Source organism: Lissotriton vulgaris, chromosome 2_1 (assembly GCF_964263255.1).
Source record: "Lissotriton vulgaris chromosome 2_1, aLisVul1.2, whole genome shotgun sequence".
NCBI lineage: Eukaryota > Metazoa > Chordata > Amphibia > Caudata > Salamandridae > Lissotriton > Lissotriton vulgaris.
In genome coordinates, this window is record NC_141687.1 from 830,209,103 (window position 1) to 830,227,687 (window position 18,585).

General features: G+C 48.1%; 1 protein-coding gene across 1 annotated transcript in view; it reads left to right on the forward strand.

Moving 5' to 3' along the window:
* Nucleotides 1–18,585, forward strand: part of PCNT (pericentrin) — a 1,129,672-nt gene that overhangs the window by 234,787 nt on the left and 876,300 nt on the right. The window contains exon 9 of the mRNA XM_086956243.1: nucleotides 8,357–8,489. Coding sequence (XP_086812369.1) covers nucleotides 8,357–8,489 — 133 coding nt within the window. The remainder of the gene's footprint in view (nucleotides 1–8,356; nucleotides 8,490–18,585) is intronic.

The window sequence follows — 18,585 nt, forward strand, 5'->3', positions numbered from 1 at the left end:
GAGCACGAGAGACTGAGTCTCGAAAGTACGAGGCCAAGAGCCCGAAGGCGCCGACGCAGCGACATCTGCCGTCCGCGACCACAAGCAGGCCCAGCGGATCCTCGGAGAAGGAGTCCCTGGCGCCGAAAGCTGTTGAGCAGCAGAAAGCGTCGAAGATCGTCGCCGAAAGGGACCGATCGACGTCGAGGGAGAAAGACCCTAAAGCCTCGGCACCGTCCAAGGACCCGAAAGCCAGTTCGACGTCCAAGCCGTCGACGCCGAAAATCTCGCCGCCGAACCAGACGACGAAGAGAGGGGCCGAACGTTCCGAAGCCGAAAACTCAGCCGAGATGGAAAGGAAGAGGCGTCTGCTAGAAGCCGAGATGGCAAGCCTCTTGCAGCGGAGAAAAGATGTCGCCGCCGAGATGAGTGCCTTCACGATTCCATACAAGACCAAGCACGTCGTGCTAGATCTGGTCGAGGAGGAAGAACATGTCGACGACCATGTGCCTAGCGACGAGATGGTCGACGACCAGGAAGGTGAAGAGAATCCCTACGAGGATTACAGCTATGAGGACGATGAGGGCAATAGGTTGGACGCCGAGTCGGCCACCTATGACCCACGCGAGGAGGATTACCTAGACGTCGACACCGAGAGCCCGGAAGAGGCGGTCGACTCATACCCCTCATACCCTCGCCGCCGGACGACATCGGGGCATACAACTCGGCGATACAATCTGCCGCAACTGCATTCAAGCTGAAGCTCGACGAGGAAAAGCAGACTTCCTGCTAGAGACATTGCTCCCAACACAAACAAGAAGCCAGTTCCTGCCAATGCTCGAGAGCGTCTTGGCTCAGGGAAAGGAAGCGTTCAAAGAGCCCGCAACATGCAAGGCGGTAACTCCCAGAACAGAGAAAAAATACAAACATTCCTCGAAGGACCCGGCCTACATTCGAGGCGAGGTCTCCGCCGACTCCATTATCACGGCCACAGCTAGGAAGAGGGCGAGCGTATCCACTACCTCGGGCCCACCACCGGATAAGGAGAGCAAGAGGATGGATCTGGTGGGGAGAAGGATCGAGCGAAATGCCGCGACCCACTGGCGAATGGCTAATTCCAACGCCCTGTTAAACAGGCACATGTATCAGATCACGGAGGGGCCTGGACAGTTAGTGAAGGACCTACCCCAGGATGCCAGGCAGAAGGCCGAAAAATTGATCGAAGAAGGGAAGAACGCAGAAAATTATTTCCTCAAGACGGCCCTGGACGGGGCAGACACCGCCAGCAGGCTCATGATGATGGGTGTCACGGAAAGGAGGCACGCCTGGCTCAGGATCTCAGGGTTCAAACCCGAGGTACAACACAGTATCCTGAACACACCGTTCAACGGCGAAATGCTTTTCGGAGCAACGGTTGACGAGAAACTATGCCAACTCAAAAAAGATAACGAGACGGCAAGATCCATGGGGGCATTGCAGTTCAGAGGCACCCCGGCACGGAGGCCCGGCGGGAGAGGTGGAAACCAGCCAGGTACATCGCAGCAGGCCTTCCAACAGACGCACCAGGCAGGCTTAGCAAGGTCACCAGAAGCAGTCCTGGCAGTACCAGCCAAGAGGTCAGTCCTTTCGAGGGAGGAATGGACGTGGCCAGAATAGAAGAGGGGGGCAGCAGCCCACCTCGAAGTGACTTTAGAGACCTCCGGGTGCCCGACCACAGAAAGGATCCCAGAGGGCACCACATACGAAGGGGTCAGGACAATCTAAACACCTATGACCACATGACACCAGTGGGAGGAAGATTAAAATTCTATCTCCAGGAATGGAGAGAAATCACATCAGACAAATGGATCCTAAACATCATCCAATTCGGATACTGCTTGGAGTTGGAGAGAAAGCCAACAAACAGAAAACCAAGGGGAAAGCCACCAGCAAGAGAACAGCTGGCGAGGCTTCAGGAAGAAGTGCAAGAACTTCTACAAAAACAGGCCATAGAAAGAGTTCCCTTCATGGAAAGGAACAAGGGAATATACTCAACGTACTTCCTAGTACCAAAGGTCGACGACCAGATGAGACCCATCCTAGACCTAAGTTTCCTCAACAAATTCATAATAACACAAAAGTTCAAAATGACCTCTCTGCAGGAGGTGCTGCCACAATTGCAGGTCGGAGACTTCATGGTCACGATAGACCTCAAGGACGCCTACTTACACAAACCGATGAACGAGAGGCACAAGCATATGCTCAGGTTTGCAATCGGAGGGGGCCACTATCAGTTCACAACGCTGGCCTTCGGACTGAAATCAGCACTGAGGGTATTCACGAAGTGCCTCGCGGCAGTCGCAGCGCACTTACGAAGACAAGGGATACATGTATACCCTTACCTGGACGACTGGCTGGTGATAGCAAACTCGTACCATAAGTGCAAGCAGCATGCACATACAGTGACGAGCACGCTCATAAACCTGGGGTTCTCCGTCCATTGGAAGAAATCATCAATGGAGCCGGAGCAAGTGAAGATCTTCCTGGGGGCAGAGATCAACACTTTACAGGGCAAAGTGTTCCCCAGCGAGAAGAGAGCAAGGGCACTGGTCAAGGAAGCTCGCCTCTACCGGAAGGGACAAGCTCGGACAGTGAGGACTGCGAGCAAGATCATGGGGATGATGGCATCGTGCATCCACCTAGTGCCGAATGTACGGCTCCACATGAGACCCATGCAAGAATGGCTCCAGGAACAATGGTCACAGGCTTCTGGCAGTTGGGAGGATCTTGTGGTGGTGACGCACGCAGTGCAGAAGGAGATGACATGGTGGACCTTGGAGAACTTAACAAGGGGACTGCCTCTAACACTACCAACTCCGACAGTGACCATCACCACGGACGAATCCCTGAAGGGATGGGGCGCTCACATGGAGGAACTCAAAGTGAGGGGTCTTTGGACGCCAGCAGATGCGACAAAGCACATCACTTACCTCGAATTGAAGACAATCTTCCTTGCAATGAAAGCCTTCCAGACAAGACTGTACAGGCAAAGGGTGTTGCTACAGACGGACAACACCACGGCGATGTTCTACATAAACAAACAGGGTGGAACACAGTCGACAACGCTTTCGACGCTGGCGCAGGAGATATGGAGGTGGGCCATCCCTCTACAGATAGACCTGCTAGCCATACACCTACCAGGGAAGGAGAACATTCAGGCAGACTGGCTGAGCAGACAGACCTCGGCATCCCACGAGTGGGAGCTCAATGCTCAGGAGACGAGGAGGCTGTTCAACAGGTGGGGAACGCCATCAGTGGACCTGTTTGCAACACGCCAGAATGCGAAATGCCGAAACTTCGCATCCAGACAACACGAAGAAGGGTCCCTTGGGAATGCCCTATGGATAGATTGGTCCGGGAAATTTGCGTACGCTTTTCCCCCGATACCACTGATACACAGAGTACTGAGCAAGTGCAGAGCGAGCACCATGACCCGGAGACAGGTCGCGCCACAGTGGGCGAGGCAGACATGGTACTCGCAGATCATGGAGATGGCGCAGTGTGCACCCCACAGATTCAAAAGAAGAAAGGACCTGCTCTCCATGCAGAACGGAGAGGTGCTGCACCCAGAACCAGAGAGCATGAGCCTGGTAGCATGGCTCCTGAGGACATAGAGTTCGCACATTTGAGACTGCCAGAGAGCACCCTCAGGGTCCTTCGGGAGGCACGAAGGCCCAGCACAAGGAGGTGCTATGTCGCAAAGTGGAAAAGATTCACGATGTGGTGCAGGAGAGAGAGACTCCACAATAAAATGAGAAAGGACTCCACGGTACTGAAGTACCTGACACACTTGCTGGAGAAAAATCTCAGCTCGTCCTCCTTAAGAGTTCACCTGGCGGCTATAGTGGCATACACAAGGGGTGAGATGGGCAGAAGCTTCTACACATCACAGGTTGTAAAGAGGTTCCTGGAAGGAGCAAAAAGGATTGCACCACCCAAGCGGGTGCCACCACCGGCATGGAACCTAAACGTGGTCCTGACGGAACTCATGAAGGAGCCCTTCGAGCCGCTTCACAAGGCCTCCTTGAAGATGCTAACTATGAAAACTGCTTTCCTGTTTGCTATTACGTCCTGATGCAGAGTGAGCGAGCTGCAAGCGCTAACACTACAGGAGCCCTACTTACAAATACACAATGACAGAGTGGTGATGAGGACCGACCCACACTTCATGCCGAAGGTGGTGTCCAAGTTCCACATGAACCAGTCCATACAGATTCCAAGTTTTTTCCAAAAACCAACCACTAGGGCAGAGCGAGCTCTGCACACCCTGGACGCCAGAAGGGCGGTCATGCATTACATTGAAAGGACAAAAGGACACAGGAAAACGAAACAGTTCTTTGTGTCGTTCGCCAACAGTTACATGGGCAAGGCAGTGACTAAGACCACTATTGCACGATGGATCGCGCCAACAATCCAGCTCTGCCACAAAAGGGCAGGAGAAGAACTGGCAGAGGGGGCACGCGCCCACTCCACTAGAAAAAAGGGGGCTACAGTAGCCTTCCTGGCCAATACACCCATACAAGACATATGCCTGGCGGCAACATGGGCTTCGGTGCACGCATTCACGAAGCACTATTGCGTGGATGTTCAGATGAACAAAGAAGCACAAGTCGGACAAAGGGTGCTCCAGCATATATTCAAAAACCAGAGCTCATATTCCACCCAGCCGCCACGGAAATGAGAAACCGCTACAAAATCTATGCACAGCATAGTGAATCCAGAAAGATTCACGCTGCAAAACGAATAGTTTCTTACCTGTCGGTGTAGTTTTGCAGCTTGAAGATCTTTCTGGATCCACTAGCGAACCCACCCACCTCCGCCAGAAAGATGAGGCTGGAGAGAGAATAGGTGGTCGAAAAAAAAAAAAAGAAAGCGGAGAAGAAGTAAGAGAATATAAGGACAAGTGGTAAAGAAGTTATCACCTGATTAAAACATTGCCATTGCTTCGGAAAAGAAAGAAATACGGAAAAAAGAATCCGAAGATGGCGCCCAAGAGTGGGAGCTTCCGCAGGAAGCATGCCGACGTCACTGGAAATGCACCCGAGGAGGTGTGACGCCGACGCCCACAAGGGCTACAAAAAAAACAACAAAAAAAAAAACAAAGAAAAGACTACGAATCCGGACCCAACCACAAGACCGCGGAATATGCACAGCATAGTGAATCCAGAAAGATCTTCAAGCAAAAGCATTTTACGCTTCGAGAAGGAGATCCACACCAGTTTATAAAAATAACAAGTATCTTTATATATGTTTAGACATCAAAGAAAAATTGTTCAGGTGAGTATGTTTTTACATATACATTCTTTTCACTTTAAAAAGTGGACACGGTGCAATTTCTGAGTTTGAAACGTTATTCTATGGAAGGAAGAGCAAGTTCTGCAAACCGGTACAGTACATCGACTTACAGGACTAATCTCCAGGAGTTAGTTAGTGGTGGGCAAGGTCCAAGGCAGCACCAACAGTACACCACTAGCGGCACTAGGCTGGACAGGCGCAGGGTGCAAAACTGCATCAGCTGCCCAATGCATTTCAATAGGGGTTGTTCTCTGTAAAAAGAGGCTTCAGGCTCTGGCTAGGACTCCAGTCAGGTTGAACCAGCGAGAGGCTTAGACTTTACGGTGCTCGAAAAGGGAGGGTGAGGGGGGTATCTTTTGGTCTGCTTCTACAAGCCCCAGGGGCGACTGGTGCAGAGGTGTCTTAAGGCATTGGGGTTTTCCTTATCCTGTCTGGAGAGTCTGCAGGCGACATCTGGGAGACAAGGTTGGCACCATTGGCCCACTCCAGAGGTGACTGGTGAAGTGACCGCTTCAGTTTTTGGTGGTTCAGGAGGCCTTGGAGTCTTCATTTTGGAGTTTCTGCTGAACAGGTACACTGTTCATGGGAGGTCTTGAGTCTATTTTGAAGGCAGGCAGTTCTCCCAAGTTTCTGAAGTCACAGCTGCAGTTTTCAATGAGGGCTGCAGACAGGCCGGCGGGGCAGGTGCCAAGTCTGGTGTTCTCTTCAGCCTGATCTGCTTTTGCGGCTCTTCAGTGTTCTCTCTTCTTAGGTAGTCGGGATCTGCTTCTCTGGTGCCAGGGACTCCCCTGAATTTAGGGACAGCAGGGGAGTGTAGGGTAGTAGCCAATGGGTTACTGGCCTTTGGGGTCGGTATGCAGCCTATATGGCCACTTCCTGTGGGAAGTTGGCATAACCTGGTCTCCTAATTCCTAGCTATGACATCACAAAGATGAATACCTGTAAAACAAATTGTGTCCTCTTCTCAGTTAGCGTACCTTTGGGGTGGTACGGGCTTGGGGGTGGTATGCCTACCTGACTAGCTAATTTTCCTGCCTATCCAGGTGCCAAGTGGGCTCTGGAAAATGGGGGTGCTTACTCTGCTGTGAGGGGAGCCAGATTTGCATTCCAAAGGCAGCAGCTCCTTTTAAAGCTCGCCAGCCCAAGGAGACTAATCAGTAGGCCTTCCTGTGGCAGGGGGTGTTACACCCTCTTCCATAACAGACGTTTGTTCTTGGTCTCCTGGGAGCAAAGGCTCACATCAGGTGGCCAGAACAGTACCTTGGGTGGCAGGATGGCAGAATCCAGTCGACGGGCACACCAAAGCCTGTTAAGGTTTCAGGGAGGCACCTCTAAGCCCTCTGACGGCATCTTTTGATAAATGCAACACTGACATCAGTATGGGTTTTTCAGGACGAGATGTTTGGTACCAAACATTCCTATTTTCAGTGAAACCATCATGTAGCTGGGGGAACTCGTTTTCACCAGTGTCCAGTACATGGTTTAAGATGGCTTTCCTACTCACTTGCACTGGCATCATTAGGGTTCATCAGCACAGGGGCCTATCTGCTTAGGCAGATATGCCTCCACATATAATATTAAGCACCCTGCCTTAAGGCTTTCCAGCCTGCTGTAGGGGTGACTTCCAAATATTTGCAGTAGTAGGGGACATGGCACCCGGGGATATGTGTCCGGTTGTGTTTTCACTTTTGTCTGCACCAAGGCATGCAGCCTGCAATGGCAGTTGTGCATGTGCATTAATTTGTTCTGCAGCCCTTGAGGGGACCCTCCTTCTTTGCCCAAATCCTAGGTACCATTTACTAGAGGTTTACAGTGGTAACTGAAGATTTGCCAATTGGGTAATCATTTAGTACAGGTTTTAGGGAAAGAACACTGGTACTGGGCACATGTTTAGCAGGGACCCAGTACAGCTCAGTTAAAGTTGCATCAAACACCAGGCAAAAAGTAAAGGGGGTACTGCGGCAAAAAGTAAGGGGGGTACTGCAACAAAAACTCTGTTTCTTACATAGCACGATTTCACAGGTTTTCATTCTTCCATCTAATAGTGGTCTGGAAGTGATGTTAGAAACGATTTCCCTCCTGAGTTCGGCATATACCTAAGCAGGGTGTGTATGGCTCACTGATGTCACCTATAAGCATATAATGATCCCTAATATCACTTTCAGGTTAGGTTCTTTATTCACACCTTTGGTGTCTGAGATGTGCATGAATAGTTTTTTAGAAGTTACAAAAATAGTTTCTCTTTTTGTGCTTTGTGCAAACCTTTTGCAGCCAGTATGATGCAATGTGCTTACATCAACATTTGTCACTCCCCTGGGGTGTATTCTACATTGGTTTTGCCCTAGCCCTGCTGCTCCATCAGCTCAATGTAATCGTGTAAATACTCTATTACAATGAGCTGATGGAGCAGATACCAGTTAAACCTGCTTACCGTTCTGGAGTCCCAAAGTACCACAGTATTCTGGTGTATCATATCTAGCATTACCAAGGCTTGCTGTCCCCTCTTCCCAGTTACGCCAGAGGCTGCCACCCTGCGGTGTCCACCACTTTATGCAACTTGTTGGATTAAGAGGGACCATTATACAGGTCACTGTTCCTTTGAAATCTGGATGGGCCTATCCTACTCCACTGGGCTCTGTTTCACAACTGGGCACAGTGCTCCAATCCCTTAAGTCTGCCACGACTACGCAAGAATAACATGCTAATTTGTGAGCTCAAAAAAGGTTTGGCTGTTGTGCACACAGATTGACTCTGCTGCAAGATAGAATCCTTTTTTTGTTACTCATATTGGGTAAGGAAACTTATGGAAGCATATGATTTCTTCAAAGCAGTGTATGATGTCTTGGTATTGCTCAACAGAGGGAAATTGTGGTATTTGTTCTACAAGAGGGAATTACTGTTGGGGAAAATAACTGGCACTTCTTGTAAATTGTCAAATAAACACTGATGTAGTGTTCTCCAGCAACAGCATTCTCTCATTGGGCATTATCTGTAGGAAATAATTAAACCATACTCCTTATTTACTTATTTTTTATTTTTTCAGATGGCAATTCTACAGGAAGAATATGAAGAGCTTAAAAAGAATTACGGTGAACTGAAAGTCCGATCTGAGCAAGAAATTAAACATGTTTGGTCTCAGCTGGACAGCACACGCACAAGCCGCCAGGAGTTGAGTGGTAGGTTTCTGTTTTACATGGCTTTCCACAACGCCAGTTTCTGATCTTTGAGCTATTCACGAACAGTAGCCACTCCCATTTGTGCGCCAATAAAAGCAGGCTTTCTTGAATTTTAAAACTGGTTTGTTAACCTAATGATATGCCTTTAAAGTGTTAATCATTTCTGCAGAAACCAACCTCTGTGACTTTTTTTTAAAATAGTTTTTTAATTGACATTTTCAGAATCACAGTTGCAGTTTTAACATCGTTCTGAAAGTCTTATTACCACGAGGAGAAACACAAGATTACCCCCCTTCACTGGCTTCAGCATAATCCCAACACTTAACATTTACAGTGCATTGATGTTGGAAACCTGGAATAGAAATGATTCACTATCATTTATATAACCTAGACTATACATCCTTGCACCTTCCATTTTGATACCTTGCGGTTGCAGCCTTCTCTGTTTCATATATACCCATGATGGCAAATCATCTGGTGGGGAGCGAGTACTAATAGCTTGGAGAGCTTTTTGGTGCCCTGGCCAGCAGATCGTCAGGCAGTTTATTATCCCTGCGTGTTTTGTGCATGTCGTTCCTCCGCACTCTCTCATTCAGCCATGTCTCTCAGCCAGTCTGTTAATTTAGGTGCCATCGGTGAGAAAAAACCAACGGCGATCCTGCGCTTCCCCAGCCCTCGGCCCAGGATAAGAAATTTGCAGCTTTATTTTTTCTTTTCTTAATGGGTATATCCCCCAGCAAATAGTAACCCTCTTCATTCCTGATCTCCCATCCTGTGGCACTTCCCAGCCCAGCGAGGACCATCCTCCAATCTTCATTCAAGACCAAATCCCACCAAATCATATGTATGAAGTCCGCACTGTCTCCCCTACAGCAGGGACATCTAAGGCAGCGCTCTGGTATATTGGTTGGAGCTTCTTGGCCGTGGAATAGACTTGCTGTATCACATTGTATTAGTTGTTTAAACCGCACATTGGTAGATGTGGACTTTACCTCGTCATGGATACCCTCACAGTCCTTCGGGGAGAGGGGTTTCTCCAAGATCCCCTGCCACTTTTGTTGTATTGAGAGCTCTTTCAGGGATCGTCCTCCTGCAGAGCTTGGTAGATTTGGGAAATCAATCGCCTTCCACCTGCCATGGCCAACAGTGCATCCAGTGTGTGCGGAATCTGGAAAGGACGGCCATATTCCACTTGCAGTTGCTGTGATTTTATCGAACTGAAGGAATTGTCTAGATCCAAGCTGAAATGTATTTGGCGTCTGCTAGGGTAATGAACCTATCATCCGGGTAAATACCTCCCAGAGTAGTACCACGAGAAGTACCACGAGAAGATGTCGAAGCTTCTCATCGAGGTACTGCCAACTTGGCACACTAGGAAATGCCCTATGGATCTACTAGTCCAGTACACTTCTTTTCGCTTTTCTGCCGATTCACCTGATCCTGAAACACCTCATCGAATTGTCCCAGTCAAGAATGAAGATGATCATCATACCTCAGGAGTGGCCACCTTTCTCTGGTCCATCCACATCTCAAACTACCATGCAGACCGAACCTGCTAACAAAGTTCAGAGGCCAGATGGGACACCCTGGTCTCTCCTTTTATATTTGACAGCATGGCTTCTGAGCTAGTGCAGTACGGACAATTAGTTTTGCTGCAAGATCGCATGTATATTCTTGAGGAGGCTAAGTGGCCTTCCTCACCTTGAAATGGTAGTGATTTTTGCATAGAACGTGGAACCTACACCTTGCCAGGAAAATATCATTCTCCTATACTTACTCCATTTGGCACAATCTGACTTACAATGTGCTTCTAGAAAGGTTCACCGAACAGCTTTTATTGCCTCCCGAAAATGTCCTTCAATACCCCTGTTTTTCAGAATTCTCATCATCAACAATTATTTCCTTCCCCTTAGGTGCCCTTCTACACAAGGGGACCTTACTGTAGTCCTTGTACTTCGTATACTGTACACTTTTGGGCCCATACACAAAACATCTCTTCAAAATCTATCTTGGGAAACTTTTCCTTCTGGCGATCACATCTGCCTGCAGGGTTAATGAGAGCCAAACACTATGCTCTTATGAACTATACACTGTTTTCCACTCTAGCAAAGTGGTTCTGAGAACTCACCCAAAATCCCTCCCTAAGGTTATTTCAGACTTTCTTGTCTCCCAGACTATCTTGTTACCTACATTCTTTCAATATTCCTCTACTCCAGCCAAAAGAACTCTTAGTTCCCTGGATGTGAGGCGAATTTTGCAATTCTTTCTGGACAAAAGTCTTAATATCCGCACGTTAAACCAATTGTTTTTCAAATATGATCAGGTCCGTACAGGTTTAGCCACCTGCAAGCAATCCTTTTCCCGTTGGATATTTTCTTGTATCCTATTGTGCTATCAAAAGGCTAACAAAATACACTCTCTTAACCATAAAGCACGCTCATCTAGAGGTGAGTTGGCTACTGCTGCTTTATGGCGGAACATGCCTATTTCAGAAATGTGTAAAGCAACCTCTTGGAAATCGGTTCATACGTTCACAAAGCATTACTGCCTAGACTCTGATGCTAGAGTGGACTCTCACCTAGAGCAGGCTTCCCTCTGAAATCTCTTTGCTTGAACATCTTGGTTCATCCTCTGTCCCCTACACCACTCTCTGTGGGGATGGGCTTGCTGTTCTATTTAGTGCTTATGACTATAAATGAAAATCCTCTACGAGAGACATAATAGTTTACCTGTAACTCCAGTTCTCACGTAGGGGTATTTCCATCATAGTCCCAAGCAACCCTTCCTCCTCCCCGGCAGAATGGACAAAGGCTAAAGATATCATTAAAACAAGCCAGTTTTTCATTAACTGCAGTCTCCTCAGAACTGGTATGTCTTCTTTAAAACAAATTCTAGCCAAGTGGATAGTTTCATGCATTGCTCGTTGCTATCAATTGGCTAACCAAGCTCTCCCTGTAAAACATGAGCTCACTCTACACATAGCAAAGCCTCATCTGCTGCATGGTTAAGGAATGTACCTGTAGCTGAAATTTGTAAGGAAGCCACATGGTGATGAGTTCATACTTTTTTTCAAAGCATTAGTGCTTGGCTGAAGATTCAAGAACTTGTTCTTTAATAGGTTGGTTGACATTAAGGAATTTATTTAGCTAGAAAGCTTTCAATATGAAATCTTACTAAATGGTCTGATCAGCTTTCTTTCTACACATGGTTCTTTATTGACAACTGCGGATTGAGGGCAGAATTGCTACTCCATACTACATTTATGACTATCAGTGAAGATCCTGTGATGCAGAAGGAAATGCTATTGTAATCTTATTTATGCATTGTAGGAATCCTCAATGAAGTTATAAACAACCCTTCCTCTCTGGTTGTCAGTACAACTGTCGACATTTTCAGATATCCTATTAAGTGCCACCTTTGAAAAAGAACTGCAGGTGTGAGGCTTATGCCAGTGCAATGCATGCTGTAAGGGGTAAGCTGCTGACTTAAAGTAACAGTGTAGTTTTCTACGAAGCTTCGGCTCGCTTGATCTGACAGATAAATCTTCATTTTTCTCTCTATTTGAGTGGAGGTTACAGGTTATTTGGGATACTACGAAGCATTGCCTTCAGTTAGGTGCTCTGCTGCAATGTAGTCTTTTTACATCAAAATAGTATCTATCTATCCTTTCCTGTGAACTATGAACATTATAGGATATTATAGTGCATGTCTTCAACTGCAGATTGACTTTCATATTCATGAAAGTGTTCAGGGTTCCTTCTGTTTGTGACTTCAGTTAGGATTCTCAAATCTGATAGCTTTCCCACCATGGACCCCCCCCCCCCCCCCCCCCCCCCCCCCCCAAAAGTGCAATTGGGAATCGTTTGGGGCCACACGTTTTCCCATTTGGAAACTGGCTCAAGGTGTCTTTACTTAACCAGTGCAGCAGCGTACATAACCTGTGCAACAGCTTACTTGCTTCATGACCACGTTGGTGTACCCGGTTTTGGGACACCTGCCATGCCATTCTCATCCCATTAAGAATTGTGAGTTTGGTACGGATGTATGACGTTATAACGCATACCATTACAACTACCTACCATTACAACGCATACCATTACAACGCATAGCGCTTAGAGGTGCTGGATAGTGGTAAGTATAATTTACTATTCCAACTCCAGTCCCCGTGGACACTAGGGAAGGTGTTGGATAGTAAATTAAACTTATTCCCTATCCTAGAGCGCCCCCCAGCGCAATGCGTTGTAATGGTATGCATTGTAAAAGTTGCGTTGTAATGGTAGGTAGTTGTAAAAGTTGCGTTGTAACAGGTGTATACCGTTTGGTACGGTGGTGCTCTGTTACTAACAATTTCAGATTTGCTAACATTATATATTAGTATTCTACCTGTAGGAAAGTGGCTGTAAATTAGACACTACTTTTTATATTCATCTATTGTGCTTGTCGAACTAGCATTATGATCTAAATTTGCGTGTCTGCTTTCAAGGCTTTCCACAGAATATCTTGTGATACCAGTGAAGTTGGTGTTAGCCCTCCATTTCTACTCGTACATAATCTGAAATGGCCCAGTACAGGACATGCACATGGAATCAAAAAATAGTCTAATCTATAGAAAGACTTATACTATTTGTTGATTGGTGTAAGCAAAGCCATACATCGCTCCGGCCCAAATCAGTTAGAATCTTCATTGTGTGTATAGGTTCTTGTTGAGTAAGTTTTATTGTTCCTATTTTGCTCATGCACCAGTCAGCTATCCTGTTGAAGCCGCTACCCATAAACCACCTCCCGGCTTGGTGTTGTGATAGGAGCCAGCTAATATGTTCCAGGAAAGATAGTCTCTGGAGTGTGGTCTTGGGGTAGCAAATGTTTACAAAAGAAATGGATTTCCTGTATAAAGTACCTGTCATAGCAATGTATTTCTCTTGAGTCCTATATCCGTGAAAAGGCAATCCGTTTTCTTCCCACAGTACTTCTCTCTCCTTAAGCTTTGTTAAGCTCAACTTGGAGCACCATGGGAAATTGCTGCCTGGTGAGAAAGGGACATTTGGTCTGCCTTTCTGATGATGTGTGGCATTAACACTTCTGTGTTGGGTGGGGTAGTGCCCTTCTCCACTCCCATTCTCATTGGCTCTTTCGTAGTCAGAACTAGTTTGAAGTCCAGATTCTCTTCTATCTCTGTGACCGGTTTCTTCCCTAGTTTCATTTTGCTTACTCAAGACTTGGGTCATGTGACGGTTGACCGGTCCTGATTCTGCCCTTCACTTTCATGGTCACTGACTAGCAGTTTGCTCTGCTGTCTAGGCCCAAGCACTCTAAGAAGGCACAGTCAATTTGGCTGCATTCAGTAGTCTGTAGTTCAAATGCATGAGCCGCAGTTTTTGTGTGTACTAGAGAGAGAGCCATCTAGTGGCTCAATTTCAAAATGTGAAACCAGATAACCTGAAATCAATACCAGCTCCTGCTTTTCCAAACTATGGAATCCTAGGCACATTATATTTCACACGGCATCTTTATTATCACGAATGAGTGCTGTGCTGTAGGAAGCTGGGTTTCTGTTGCAGTAACCCCCCCCCCTCATCCCCCACACACACACACTTTTTGTCAGATTTCTGATGCACTTTGATTTGCTGTGCCCTGGGTCCTTGCCAATCAGGTTCCCAGGGCCTGTGCTCTTTCCCAAAACGGTTCCTTTGTACTCCCATTTGGCACCTCTGTCCACATGTGAGTCCCTTGTAAAAGGTACCAAGGGCACGGTGACCAGGGAAGGCAACTGAGGGCTGCAACACATATTGTGCTCCCCTTCGAGGTCCTGTACTTTAAAACACACACACACACACACACACACACTGCCATTGACAGTGAAGTAGTGTGGCTCACTGGTTAGAGGCGGCAGACCCGAGAGCAGAGGATGGCCCGGGACCAGGGTTCGATTCCCGGCGCGGCAGGTTTCTGGACCAGGGTCAGCGGACTCGATAATTCTCTCGCCTCGGTGCCCACTCTGATCAGCGATCACACTCGGCAACTCTGGGCATTAGCTTGCCTCATCTTCACTAACGGCCCCACCAGACCGCCGGGGATGCCTGGTCTCACCCTGGAGATACCCATTAAGGGACCATCTCTCAGGGAAGCCAGGAAGGGTTTCGCAGCGGTCGAAGCGCCTTTGGACCCTCCGGGTAAGTAGTGCGCTATATAAATGCCTATACATTGCAGGCTGCGTGTTTTGGTGCAGAGAAAAGTGAAGTCTGCATTGCACACATCCCTTTGTGCCATGCCTACAACCCTCTGCCCTGGAATAGGTTAGCCTCCCCTCTAGGTGGGTGCACTATACCCTGGGTGAGGGTACAGTTGCATGAGCACTTTGCCCCTACAGTGTCTGTCTATTCTTAGACATAGTAAGTGCAGTAAAGCCATAAAGAGTATATGGGAAACTTTGTTTACGACGTAACTTTTAGCTCGCAGTGCCATCACTACGCAGACTTTAAAACGCATTCCATTACAACGCATTACCCTGGGGGGCGCTCTAGGATAGGGAATAGTTTTAATTTACTATCCAACACCTTCCCTAGTGTCCACGGGGACTGGTGTTGGATAGTGAATACTATCCAACACCCCTTAGTGTAATGCGTTGTCATGGAATGCGTTTTAAAACTTGCGTTGTTACAGCATGCGTGCTAAAAGCATGCGTTGTAACAACGTACATCCAGAGTATATTGTCTGGGAGTTTGTCATTACGAACTCCACAGTGCCATAATGGCACCATAATGGCTTTACTGAATTCTGGAAAGTTTGGTAGCTAACATCTCAGCATAATAAACCAACACTGACGCCATTGTGGGATTTAATATACAATGCACTCGGAGGGCTTCTTAGAGATGCTCCTTGAAAAACGACAAGCCTCTGATCGGTTCCTTGACTGATAAACACCAGCTGCTACCACCGGACCTGTTTCTTGACCCCTGGGGTGGGAGCCTTCGTTCCCTGAGCCCAGAAACAAAGCCTTTCCTGGGCAGAGGTGTTTACACCTCCCCCAGGTCAGTAAGAGCCATCTGTGGCAGGGGAGCTTCTAAGACCTTGCCGCCATTGTAACGCGACCCCCAGACTCTCCTGCTATGAGGAGCAGGCCCCCTTCCTGTTTCCCCTCCTTTTTGGCGGGAAGACCAGTGGGAAAAATTAGAACAGCCCAGAAGATGTGCCCACCTCTGCCAACCACACCCCTCAGGTGGGGGAGGCGAGGTCATGCTCACTCTGCAGTGCTTGCCATCATGTAGATGGCAGGCACTCTGCAATCAGGGTTAGGGATTGTGCCCACTGTCCCGCGTGGGGTGAGCACACCAAGGGTGTAGTCACCCTAAGGTCAGTAGCCCATTGGCTAATTACCTTTAGACCACTGAAACGCCCCTAAATACAGTATTTAGGGGGCATCCCTGAATCAAGTAGGCAGATTCCCACAACCTACACAGGATGAACGAAGATGCCCAGCAGTGGCGACTGCAGAGAAGAACTGACTTGGCACCAGCCCTACCGGCCCTTTTGCAGTTTCCAGAGATCCTGCGCCAAATGTCACCTTGTCCTGCAGCCAGCGACCCCCAGAAGCCTTGGGAAGACTGACTGCCTTCAACAAACACTGGATCTCCTATTAACAACATCTGTTAAAAAGAATCACCAAAGAAAGACTCGACCCTGCTGAGGACAAAGAAAATAGACGCCTTTGAACCACCACTGCACCCGATGCCTACGGCCCGAGTCTGAGTGGCCCACCGGTCCCAGCAAGGCCCCCCAGTCCAGGACTACCCGATGTCGCCTGCAGCCTCTGCATGGAGACCCCCCGCGAGTGGCCCAGTAAGGTGGAATCCAACCTCAAAAGGCACCCCTGCATCCAGCCGCCCTCCTCCCTGGAGAAGAGGACCTGCGGTGCCCTTATGCCCCTAAGCCCTCCAACTTGCCTGCCCAGTTGTTGGTTTCTCCCAGAAGAGTTCCTGGACCGAGCCTGCAGCTAAAATCCCAAACTGGCAACTCCCATTAAAAACAGGGCACCAACACCAAAAAAGCGCCTTTCACCCGGCTGTCCAAGTGCCGCTGTGGGTGCACCGTGGGTGCTAACTTGAACCCCCCCCCTTTGCCCTGAGCTTAATTCCAAGAGCTTTGCTCCCACAACCTTGTGGCCTGCTTGTGAGCAGCCACCAACCGGAGGCCACTAATCCCCTAAAGGATAACATTGGGCCTCAGCACTCTGCACCCAGCTGCCCTAGTGCCTCGAAGGGTGCTTTGAGAGTGGATCCTTGACCCTGGTGGACCCTGGTTCTAACCCCACAATACCAACTCCCAAACCCAAGTATTTGCTGTTAAACCAGTAACATTGTTTTCTCCCATAGGACTGCATTAACTACTTTCTTGTGAAAATTGTTAAGTGTGGAGTTGTTTGTATGAAACCTTAAGCTGCATATGTACAAAAACTTATTTAATTACCTTTTATCTACGACGTATACCAGTGTGATATCCAGACCTATCGCACTGAGTAGAAAAAGTTACTTAAAAAGTAATCCGAAAAGTAACGTACAAAGTAATCACAATAGTAACTGCAAAGTAATTCCAACTCTTTTTCTTACCTGTAACCTTTCCAATTGCATTCAACTGCATTCAAACTGTATTTAACTGTAATAGTCTTGCAAAATATTATTACACTTCATTGTACCAGGCCTGGCTTGGTTCTAGAAAATAAAATACAGCTAAATAATATGAGCTGCAGATTACACGCTATGCATAGATGGTCACCTGGTGTTTGGCCCGGATGTTTGCAGTTTGTTTTGTTGTAGAAAAGTCTTTGGAAGTCACGGGATAGGTGACTCCTCCTTTTGATGATACTGCGCATGGGCATCGGCTTCATCCCCAGATTGTTTTTTTTCCACCACCGGGCTCGGATGTGTTTCCAGCGCTCCGTGTTAGAACTGATTTCCTTTGGCGCGCAATCCTTACCACCAGTAGACGCTACTCTTCAACACCGAAAACTTCGATTCCGGTAGTAGTCTACGACCTTCGGGCTGAACTAGGCCTCGACTCCAGCTCACGGAAAGGACGCCATTTAAAAAGTGTCCTCCATGTGGGTCGAAGTTTCCCCACACCGACCTTCATGAAGTGTGTAACCTTTGCCTATCCCCGGAGCACGAGGCCAAAGACTGTTCCGCTTGTGCCTCTTTCCGCTCCAAAAAGACTATCCGTGACCGAAGAGCGAGGAGAAAAATGGCTCTGTTTTCAGCTTCGATTCCGGACGACCTATTTAAACAAGCATTTACAATGCAATGGTCTCGGCATTATTAAAGGTAGAGCTATTGGCATTACTTATGACATTTTGTTTCTTTCTTTTTTAAAAACATAAATAAATGGCCTTGTCATTTACATTGCCAATAGCTTAATCGTTAAATAAATGGCATTGTCATTTACAATGCCAATAGCTTAATAGCTCGCAAATGGATGACCTATTGCATTTACACCCACACACAAAGCCACACACACACAGAGCCACCCACCCACACACACACACACAGAGCCAAACACAGCCCTCACACACACACACACACCTACACACCTACACACACACACACACACACCACACACACACACCACACACACCCCACACCCCACACCCCACACACCCCACACACCCCACACACCCCACACACCCCACACACCCCACACACCCCACACACCCCACACACCCCACACACCCCACACACCCCACACACCCCACACACCCCACACACCCCACACACCCCACACACCCCACACACCACACACACCACACACACCACACACCCCACACACCCCACAGACCCCACAGACCCCACACACCCCACACACCCCACACACCCCACAGACCCCACACACCCCACAGACCCCACACACCCCACACACCCCACACACCCCACACACCCCACACACCCCACACACCCCACACACACAGAGACGGTCAGAACCTTAGTGAGAAATTAGGTTCCCCCTGTGACTCAACGATGTTAAGCCCTAAAGTGGACCATCCTTGGACATGGTGAGGTCCTGTTACCTGAGGGGGGGGCGTGTTGACCTGAGAGCAGCTCCTTTGTAT